This window comes from Nerophis lumbriciformis, linkage group LG21 (genome assembly GCF_033978685.3).
Source record: "Nerophis lumbriciformis linkage group LG21, RoL_Nlum_v2.1, whole genome shotgun sequence".
Taxonomy (NCBI): Eukaryota; Metazoa; Chordata; class Actinopteri; order Syngnathiformes; family Syngnathidae; genus Nerophis; species Nerophis lumbriciformis.
The window spans coordinates 40,686,710-40,697,500 of NC_084568.2; the positions used below are offsets into that span (position 1 = coordinate 40,686,710).

The following is a 10,791-nucleotide window of genomic DNA, read 5'->3' on the forward strand; positions in this document are numbered from 1 at the left end:
ATTAAGTGCTGTGTGTTTTAGACTAGTAGTACTTGTTTGATGAAGTACTGTGTTTTAGACTAGTAGTACTTGTATGATTAAGTGCTGTGTGTTTTAGACTAGTAGTACTTGTTTGATGAAGTACTGTGTGTTTTAGACTAGTAGTACTTGTTTGATGAAGTACTGTGTTTTAGACTAGTAGTACTTGTATGATTAAGTGCTGTGTGTTTTAGACTAGTAGTACTTGTTTGATGAAGTACTGTGTGTTTTAGACTAGTAGTACTTGTTTGATGAAGTACTGTGTTTTAGACTTGTTTGATGAAGTACTGTGTGTTTTAGACTAGTAGTACTTGTTTGATGAAGTACTGTGTTTTAGACTACTAGTACTTGTTTGATGACGTACTATGTGTTTTAGACTAGTAGTACTTGTTTGATGAAGTACTACGTGTTTAAGACTAGTAGTAACTGCTTAATGAAGTACTGTGTGTTTGAACTTAGAAGTACTTGTTTTAATGAAGTACTGTGTGTTTTGGACTAAAAGTTGAAAAATGTATTATAAAGTCAACAATTATTGTAGTAATTTGTTTTACTTTCTTCAACAGGTTTTGTTTGTAGGAGAATTGTTTTTAATGTTTTTAAATGTATTATATGCATTGTTTATCGTGATGTAAAACATTGGAAGTAAATATCGTGATGTTGTGTTCGTGCATTGTCATCCTATAATAAGTATGTTCATTGTACAATAATAAAGAAGTAGACCCTCCAGTCCAGCAGGTGGCGCCACTGCGCACCAACATGTCGATTCATCACCAGAGGAAGACGCAGTAGCTTGTCGTTATTAGCTAACGAGCTAGCAGCGAAGCAGTCAACATTTGACAGAAAAGGCGATTAAAAGAAGAAAAATGACTTTGTCGCCAGCAGTCACTCAATTATGTGACAATTCTAAGGACGTCTTCCTGGATGTGTGCAAGTTGTTACTTACATACGCCGACAATATCTTAAGGTAAGACGACTTCTTTCTGACAAACTAACAAAATATACATATTTATATTGTTTATTAATACTAGCATGTACGGCATCGCACAGGTTTATAAATACTGATATTGTTTATTAATACTAGCATGTACGGCATCGCACAGGTTTATAAGTATCCATCCATCCATCCATTTTCTACCGGTTGTCCCTTTTGGAGTCGCGGGAGGTCGCTGGAGCCTATCTCAGTTGCATTCGGGCGGTAGGCGGGGTACACCCTGGACAAGTCACATATCTATATTGTTTATTAATACTAGCATGTACGGCATCGCACAGGTTTATAAATATCTATATTGTTTATTAATACCAGAGGTGGGACCAAGTCATTGTTTTGCAAGTCACAAGTAAGTCTCAAGTCTTTGCCCTCAAGTCCGAGTCAAGTCCCGAGTCAAGACAGGCAAGCCCCGAGTCAAGTCCAAAGTCAAGACTGGAAAGTCTCAAGTCAAGTCCTAAGTCCTGCATTTTGAGTTTCGAGTCCTTTCAAGTCCTTTTAACCACAGACTAATATATTAACACAGATTGTGTATGCTTTTCCATCCATCCATCCATCTTCCTCCGCTTATCCGAGGTTGGGTCGCGGGGGCAGCAGCCTAAGCAGGGAAGCCCAGACTTCCCTCTCCCCAGCCACTTCGTCCAGCTCTTCCTGTGGGACCCCGAGGCGTTCCCAGGCCAGCCAGGAGACATAGTCTTCCCAACGTGTCCTGGGTCTTCCCCGTGGCCTCCTACCAGTGGGACGTGCCCTAAACACCTCCCTAGGGAGGCGTTCGGGTGGCATCCTGACCAGATGCCCGAACCACCTCATCTGGCTCCTCTCCATGTGGAGGAGCAGCAGCTTTACTTTGAGTTCCTCCCGGATGGCAGAGCTTCTCACCCTATCCTCTAAGGGAGAGCCCCGCCACTCGGTGGAGGAAACTCATTTTGGCCGCTTGTACCCGTGATCTTGTCCTTTCGGTTATAACCCAAAGCTCATGACCATAGGTGAGGATGGGAACGTAGATCGACCGGTAAATTGAGAGCTTTGCCTTCCGGCTCAGCTCCTTCTTCACCACAACGGATCGATACAGCGTCCGCATTACTGAAGACGCCGCACCGATCCGCCTGTCGATCTCACCATCCACTCTTCCCCCACTCGTGAACAAGACTCCGAGGTACTTGAACTCCTCCACTTGGGGCAAGATCTCCTCCCCAACCCGGAGATGGCACTCCACCCTTTTCCGGGCGAGAACCATGGACTCGGACTTGGAGGTGCTGATTCTCATCCCAGTCGCTTCACACTCGGCTGCGAACCGATCCAGTGAGAGCTGAAGATCCTGGCCAGATGAAGCCATCAGGACCACATCATCTGCAAAAAGCAGAGACCTAATCCTGCAGCCACCAAACCAGATCCCCTCAACGCCTTGACTGCGCCTAGAAATTCTGTCCATAAAAGTTATGAACAGAATCGGTGACAAAGTGCAGCCTTGGTGGAGTCCAACCCTCACTGGAAACGTGTCCGACTTACTGCCGGCAATGCGGACCAAGCTCTGACACTGATCATACAGGGTGTATGCTTTTCAAACGCTGTATTTATTTATTAAAACAAGTGCATTTTAAATTGCAGGAAAGAAAATTGTGCTGACATTGCACTTTATAATAGCACTATTAACCAGTCATTTTAAACATTAACTCATTCCTTTACAGAACAAACACATTGAAAAATAAATGTACTTATTTGTACAAAAGTGTTAACATTGAAAAAACATGACATATACGTGAACATAACAAAAAAGTTGTACTTTTTATATGTCAGGGCCCTATGCTGCATTGCATTTGCAAAAGACCAAATTAGCCAAGAGTCTGTCAGTCATTTGTGCACGATGGGGGCGTAGTATGATGCCACCATGGCTGAAAACTCGCTCCACTGGAGCACTGGAGGCAGGCACTGCCAAGACTCTCATGGCCACTCGGAACAGTGAAGGAAGAGTCTTCATGTTCAATGCCCAGAACAAAAGGGGGGAGAGAGTTGTTTTGGGTTGGTGCACTACTTGTAAGTGTATCTTGTGTTTTTTATGTTGATTTAATTAAAAAAAGAGAAAAAAAAAAAAAAATTCTTGTGCGGGCCGATACCAATCGATCCACGGACCAGTACCGGGCCGCGGCCCGGTGGTTGGGGACCACTGAGGTAAACAACCAACAGTATGTCAGAAAGCTAGCTAAAACGGTACACATATTCATAATATAGTATACATTTTAACTGACCTTTATTTGACTATTTTTGTCTTTTTTTAGGTGGCTAAAATACGCGGTGCTGCTGACCGCCGTCTAACGTTACGTGTGATATATTGACTAACGTAACCCTGCTTAAAAAAAATCACTGAACAAAAAGTATGAATAAGGTAGTGAACTGCAACAGATTCCCGTGTTTGCAATAACGTTATAACGTTAGCAGTGAGTTTACAGCCTCACTGATTTAACTACACAGCAAATAAAAGTCACGTTACTTAGCCAATAAACGTTATCTTACATTCAAAACTTACCGTTCTTTGTGTAACTTCAAATGCCGGACGAAGTTGGAAGTTGTTGCCTCTCCATCAGTCATTTTCGAACCGCATGTGTTGCATACTGCAAACCGTTTTGTGTTGACCACCTCGTCATTTTTATACCCAAACAAAATTATTTTAGGCATCATTTTTTGTCCACTGGCGTGTGGTTTGGACATGTCTTCTTCGTTGGTTGTCCTGCAATTTGATTGGATGAATGCTGTGTGATGAAAACAAAGTAGATCTAATTTGATTGGCTGTTGTACTGAGAGCACACCAGCTGACACACGCAACGCTGATAGACAAGTACACAATGAAAAATACGGAGCGCTCCCGAATAACTTTTTCATCTTTGGGTTTTGGGGAAAGTAGCAAGTCATGTCAAGTCATGTCAATTCAAAAGGCTCAAGTCCAAGTGAAGTCACAAGTCATTGATGTTAAAGTCTAAGTCGAGTTGCAAGTCTTTTTACATTTTGTCAAGTCGAGTCTAAAGTCATCAAATTCATGACTCGAGTCTGACTCGAGTCCAAGTCATGTGACTCGAGTCCACACCTCTGATTAATACTAGCATGTACGGCATCGCACAGATTTATAAATATCTATATTGTTTATTAATACTAGCATGTACGGCATCGCACAGGTTTATTAATATCTATATTGTTTAATACTAGTATGTACGGCATCGCACAGGTTTATAAATACTGATATTGTTTATTAATACTAGCATGTACGGCATCGCACAGGTTTATAAATATTGATATTGTTTATTAATACAAGCATGTACGGCATCGCACAGGTTTATAAATATCTATATTGTTTATTAATACTAGCATGTACGGCATCGCACAGATTTATAAATATCTATATTGTTTATTAATACTAGCATGTATGGCATCGCACAGGTTTATAAATATCCATATTGTTTAATACTAGCATGTACGGCATCGCACAGGTTTATAAATATTGATATTGTTTATTAATACTAGCATGTACGGCATCGCACAGGTTTATAAATATCTATATTGTTTATTAATACTAGCATGTACGGCATCGCACAGATTTATAAATATCTATATTGTTTATTAATACTAGCATGTATGGCATCGCACAGGTTTATAAATATCCATATTGTTTAATACTAGCATGTACGGCATCGCACAGGTTTATAAATATTGATATTGTTTATTAATACTAGCATGTACGACATCGCACAGGTTTGTTCAGACAGCAGGAGAAGCTGTCCTTGTGTCGAGGTTTGCTGAGTCAAACACGCACAAATAAAGAATTTATGTCTGATTTGTACATCTTCTACTTTGTGTGTTTCGGGATATTTGAGAATGCAATAAAATACTCTCGTGTTCCCACCTCCTCAGTTGTTCTAGCATCCTGCCACACAGTGCCCGTCTACCAACAATGATAATAATAATAGATTTTATTTGTAAAAAGCACTTTACATTGAGTAAACAACCTCAAAGTGCTACAGTGTATTAATAAAAATAAAAAGATAATAAAAAATAAAAACTAGGACAGCCTAATAGCTAGAACTAGTATGCATATATCAAAAAATAATAATACATTTAAATGATGGTTTTTAAGCCTTTTTTAAAAGCATCCACAGTCTGTGGTGCCTTCAGGTGGTCAGGGAGAGCGTTCCACAGACTGGGAACGAAGGAGTAGAAAGCTCGGTCTCCCATTGTTCGTAGCTTTGTCCTCGGAGGTTGGAGGAGGTTAGCCCAGCGTTTCTCAAAGTGTGGGGCGCGCCCCACTGGTGGGGAATAGAGACATGACAGGAACGGGAGGAAATTTCACTTAAATTTTTTTTTTTAATTATTATATTCTTAGATTATTTTTTTTACTATGCTTTCATTTTCTATACACACTGTAAATCACTTTGTGATTCTGTCTGTGAAATCCGCTATATAAATAAATGGTACTTATTTTTACTGTAGGCTTTATATTTCTCGGTACGAGCGAAAGTTTGACAGACATAGCAACAGTAACTAATGGGGGCGGGGCTAAGCGGAACAAACTTTCGCTCGGATGGGTAGCAGGCTAATGTGTGGATCACAATTACACAAATATATACATTTGTGACTCGCACCTCAAAGGTCGTCGAGCCAGAGCCAGCGCCTGCAGAGAAACAAAAATGTGACGGGCACACACTGTGTCATTCACCGGGAAGCACTCGCGTCAAGGCAGCTCAGCCCCGAACTCAATGAGGTTTTAACAGATGTTGTGAGCGCGGTAAATTTGATCAAAACACGACCACTGAAAGTGCGACTGTTCTCTGCACTGTGTGAGGAAATGGGAGCTGATCATACAGCCGTGCTGTTTCACAGTGAAGCAAGGTGGCTCTCCCAGGGAAAAGTGCTGTCACTTGCCCTGTCTTGCCAAATGCATAGCTCCTCCTTTTTTTTTTTGCAAAGATTGCAAAGTGGCACTTTTATTGTATTTATTATTGAACTTGATGCAAGTTATTTGATTTATTATTGAACTTGATGCAAGTTATAACACTTTTTTTGATTTATTATTGAACTTGATGCAAGTTATAACACTTTTGTTTTATTTATTATTGAACTTGATGCAAGTTATAACACTTTTGTTGATTTATTATTGAACTTGATGCAAGTTATTTGATTTATTATTGAACTTGATGCAAGTTATAACACTTTTATTTGATTTATTGAACTTGATGCAAGTTATTTGATTTATTATTGAACTTGATGCAAGTTATAACACTTTTATTTGATTTATTATTTAACTTGATGCAAGTTATAACACTTTTTTTGATTTATTATTGAACGTGATGCAAGTTATAACACTTTTTTTGATTTATTATTGAACTTGATGCAAGTTATAACACTTTTTTTAATTTTTTATTGAACTTGATGCAAGTTATAACACTTTTTTTGATTTATTATTGAACTTGATGCAAGTTATAACACTTTTATTTGATTTATTATTGAACTTGATGCAAGTTATAACACTTTTTTTTGATTTATTATTGAACGTGATGCGAGTTATAACACTTTTTTTGATTTATTATTGAACTTGATGCAAGTTATAACACTTTTGTTGATTTATTATTGAACTTGATGCAAGTTATTTGATTTATTATTGAACTTGATGCAAGTTATAACACTTGTTTTATTTATTATTGAACTTGATGCAAGTTATAACACTTTTTTTGATTTATTATTGAACTTGATGCAAGTTATAACACTTTTATTTGATTTATTATTGAACTTGATGCAAGTTATAACACTTTTTTTGATTTATTATTGAACTTGATGCAAGTTATAACACTTTTGTTTTATTTATTATTGAACTTGATGCAAGTTATAACACTTTTTTTGATTTATTATTGAACGTGATGCAAGTTATAACACTTTTTTTGATTTATTATTGAACTTGATGCAAGTTATAACACTTTTGTTTTATTTATTATTGAACTTGATGGAAGTTATTTTATTTATTATTGAAATTGATGCAAGTTGTACCACAGCTGCACAGTTATTTTATTTATCATTGAACTTGATGTTATTTTATGTTATTGAGTTTGAATGTATACAACTTGATTTTCAATAAATTTGAAAATGTTAAAGCTTGGCATTAGCGCTCTGTTGGGGCGATGGGGGCAGGTGGGGCTTGAAAACTCCCCCTTGTCCAAAGTGGGGGATGACAAAAAAAGTTTGAGAATCACTGGGTTAGCCTGTCCGGAGCGAAGGTGACGTGTGGAGGATTTGGGGGTGAGTAGTTCTTTGAGGTAGAGGGGGGCATTTCCATGGAGGCACTGGTGGTACCACCGTTTAAACCACTGAGAACTAACTCGCGCTTAATGTATGAGGATTTTGCATGACATCATCTCCTGAAGTTCTATTGCAATAGATTACACATTACTCCTCCCACTGCCACTGGGAGGAGACCCCTGCGACAGGCCAAGGACCAGATGGGGGGATTACACCTCCTCTCTGGCCTGGGAACTCTTCGGGATTCCCCTGGAGGAAGTCGCTAATGTTGCTCTGGAGAGGGAAGTCTGGGGGTCTCTGCTGGAGCTGTTGTCCCCCGCGACCTGAATCCGGATAAGCGGTTGAAGATGGATGGATGGATTACACGTTGCAAAGTTAATATTCTAATTAATTGATAAAGGTGATGGTTAAACTGGCATTAGTTCATCAAATCACGGTACTGGTGTGTACATATTATTACCACAAAGTGTGACGTGACTTTAAAGTACGATGTCATTTGAACATAATGATTTTTCTCCACCAGGAATCCCAACTTGGAAAAGTATAGATCAATTCGCATAGACGGTCCTACTTTCTCTACCAAGCTGCTGCCAATCAGAGGTGCGGTGGAATGCCTCTTTGAGATGGGCTTCAAGGAGGTATGTGAATATTTACTTTAAAGACCTAAAGCTTTCATATCTGTCCAGTGCATGCTTAATACGACCCCTGGCAAAAATGATGAATCAGCAAAATTAAAGGATGTTCATTTAGTTGTTTCATTTTGTAGAAAAGACGCAGATAAGATACTTGACACCTAACTATTCTAATTTCTGGCTTTCAAAAACACTCAAATAAATCCGGAAAATAAATTCTTATCATAACTGTTTCATTTTTACGTCAAGCAGAGTGAAAAAATAATGCAATCATGACAAAGAAACAAAATGACAGTCCAACACGGCACCAGTACTTTATTGCACCACCTCTGGCTTTTCTAAGAGCTTGCAGGGTGTGAAGCATGCACTTAATGAGCGACAAACAGCGGGGGGTGTATATTGTAACGTCCCGGAAGAGTTAGTGCTGCATGGGGTTCTGGGTATTTGTTCTGTTGTGTTTATGTTCTCCCGAAATGTGTTTGTCATTCTTGTTAGGTGTGGGTTCACAGTGTGGCGCGTATTTGTAACAGTGTTAAAGTTGTTTATACGGCCACCCTCAGTGTGACCTGTATGGCTGTTGACCAAGTATGCCTTCCATTCACTTGTGTGTGTGAAAAGCCGTACATTTTATGTGATTGGGCCGGCACACAAAGGCAGTTCCTTTAAGGCACGCCCCCAATATTATATAATATTATTATATGGAAATCGGGAGAATGGTTCCCCCGGGAGATTTTCGGGAGGGGCACTGATATTCGGGAGTCTCCCGGGAAAATCAGGAGTTTTGGCAAGTATGACTGGGAGACGCAACTGCTCTGTACTTCTCCCTACATCCGTGTAGCACTCCGTACAGCGGCGTTTTAAAAAGTCATCAATTTTACTTTTTGAAACCGATACCGATATTTTCCGATATTGCATTTTAAAGTATTTATCGGCCGATAATATCTCCAGTCCGATTTTATCGGACATCTCTACCCGCAATCTGCAAAGCAGAGAGGGGGCAAACCTGACACCGCTCCAAGCACCTTTTTGTTTGAACTGATTATGACCCGGCACAGCAGCTGTTTATGACCCCTCCCCTTAGAAGCAGCTGCAGCTATGTACCGTATTTTCCGCACTATTAGCCGCACCTAAAAACCACAAATTTACTCAAAAGCTGACAGTGCGGCTTATAACCCGGTGCGCTTTATATATGGATTAATATTAAGATTCATTTTCATAAAGTTTAGGTCTCGCAACTACGGTAAACAGCCGCCATCTTTTTTCCCCGTAGAAGAGGAAGCGCTTCTTCTTCTACGGCAAGCAACCGCCAAGGTAAGCACCCGCCCCCATAGAAGAGGAAGCGCTTCTTCTTCTACTGTAAGCAACCACCCGCCCCCGTAGAAGAAGAAGAACCGCGCGGATATTACGTTTCATTTCCTTTGTGTGTTTACATCTGTAAAGACCACAAAATGGCTCCTACTAAGCGACAGGTTTCCGGTTCATGAAAAGACGCAATCTCTCCATCCGCACACGGACTACTATTTCACAGCAACTGCCTAAAGACTTTCAAGAAAAGCTGGCTACTTTCCGTGCATATTGTAAAAACAAGATAGCTGAAAAAAAGATCCGGCCAGAGAACATTATCAACATGGACGAGGTTCCACTGACTTTTGATATTCCTGTGAACCGCACTGTGGATACAACGGGAGCACGTACGGTGAATATTCGCACCACAGGGAATGAGAAGTCATCCTTCACTGTGGTTCTAGCTTGCCATGCTAATGGCCAGAAACTTCCACCCATGGTGATATTCAAAAGGAAGACCTTGCCAAAAGAGACCTTTCCAGCCGGCGTCATCATAAAAGCTAACTCGAAGGGATGGATGGATGAAGAAAAGATGAGCGAGTGGTTAAGGTAAGTTTACGCGAAGAGGCCGGGTGGCTTTTTTCACGCAGCTCCGTCCATGTTGATATACGACTCCATGCGCGCCCACATCACGCTGGTTTTTAATATATTATTTAAGTTTGACTGACCTATCTGACTGTTTTTTTGACATTCCTTTAGCGCAGTTAGATGCGGCTTATAACACGGGGCGTCTTATAGGTGGACAAAGTTTTGAAATATGCCGTTCATTGAAGGCGCGGCTTATAACCCAGGCCGCCTTATGGTGCGGAAAATACGGGTAATCAGGAAATGCCCAAATAAAGGGAGAGGTCAGGGAATCCTTTCCTCAGAGCGTGGGGCGACATTGTACAAGAGTGCACGCGCTCTCCTAATGAGCTAAATTGAATCCTGTCTCTGTTTGATTCCTTGTTTCTTGTCTTTGTTTAATAGATAGTTCAGTGTTTGAACCTGACAATACTATACTGATTATATGATAGTTAGCATGCAGAAATATGATGGTAAGCATTAAAAGTAGTCAAATCCTTTACTATCTGTGTGTGATTTTGTTTCTCTTATAGGCTGACACTCACCTGGTGTTCCCCACCTCGGCATCAGTGGAAAATCTAAAGGCCGTCAGAGATTCCATCGCAGCTGAAAGAGATCAGAGACTACCTGGAAGGCCGTCCGTCCCCCTTGTGGCGACTGCGGAAAGCCAGCATTCGTCTGGTCAGCCGGTGTCCTCACTTCCTGCACAGACAAAACCTCTGGTAATGTCTGCAAAACAACACAGTATAATAATTGTCATATTAGCAGATTGTCAACCCATTTATGGTCAAAATCTACTTCTATCTGTTGTTTTTTTCCCTCAAAATGTGACCTCCCTTCCTCAATAAATGCTTTACCTAAATAAAACCCTCTACAAATAAGCACCTGCCCTCAAATAGAACTTCCCTCTTGACAGTGCAATGGACGTCGAGTGGATCTAGCATAATATTGTGAGAGTCCAGTCCATAGTGG

The 10,791-nt window shown here is 40.3% G+C and overlaps 1 protein-coding gene across 3 annotated transcripts in view; it reads left to right on the plus strand.

Moving 5' to 3' along the window:
* Window positions 1-775: 775 nt before the first annotated feature.
* The window catches only part of ngly1 (N-glycanase 1), a 41,316-nt gene continuing 31,300 nt past the window's right edge, over window positions 776-10,791 (plus strand). For all 3 annotated transcript variants that reach the window (XM_061982367.2, XM_061982369.2, XM_061982368.2), the window contains exons 1-3: window positions 776-982; window positions 7,803-7,917; window positions 10,353-10,541. In XM_061982367.2, the coding sequence (XP_061838351.2) occupies window positions 882-982; window positions 7,803-7,917; window positions 10,353-10,541 (405 nt within the window). In that variant the 5' untranslated portion in view covers window positions 776-881. The remainder of the gene's footprint in view (window positions 983-7,802; window positions 7,918-10,352; window positions 10,542-10,791) is intronic.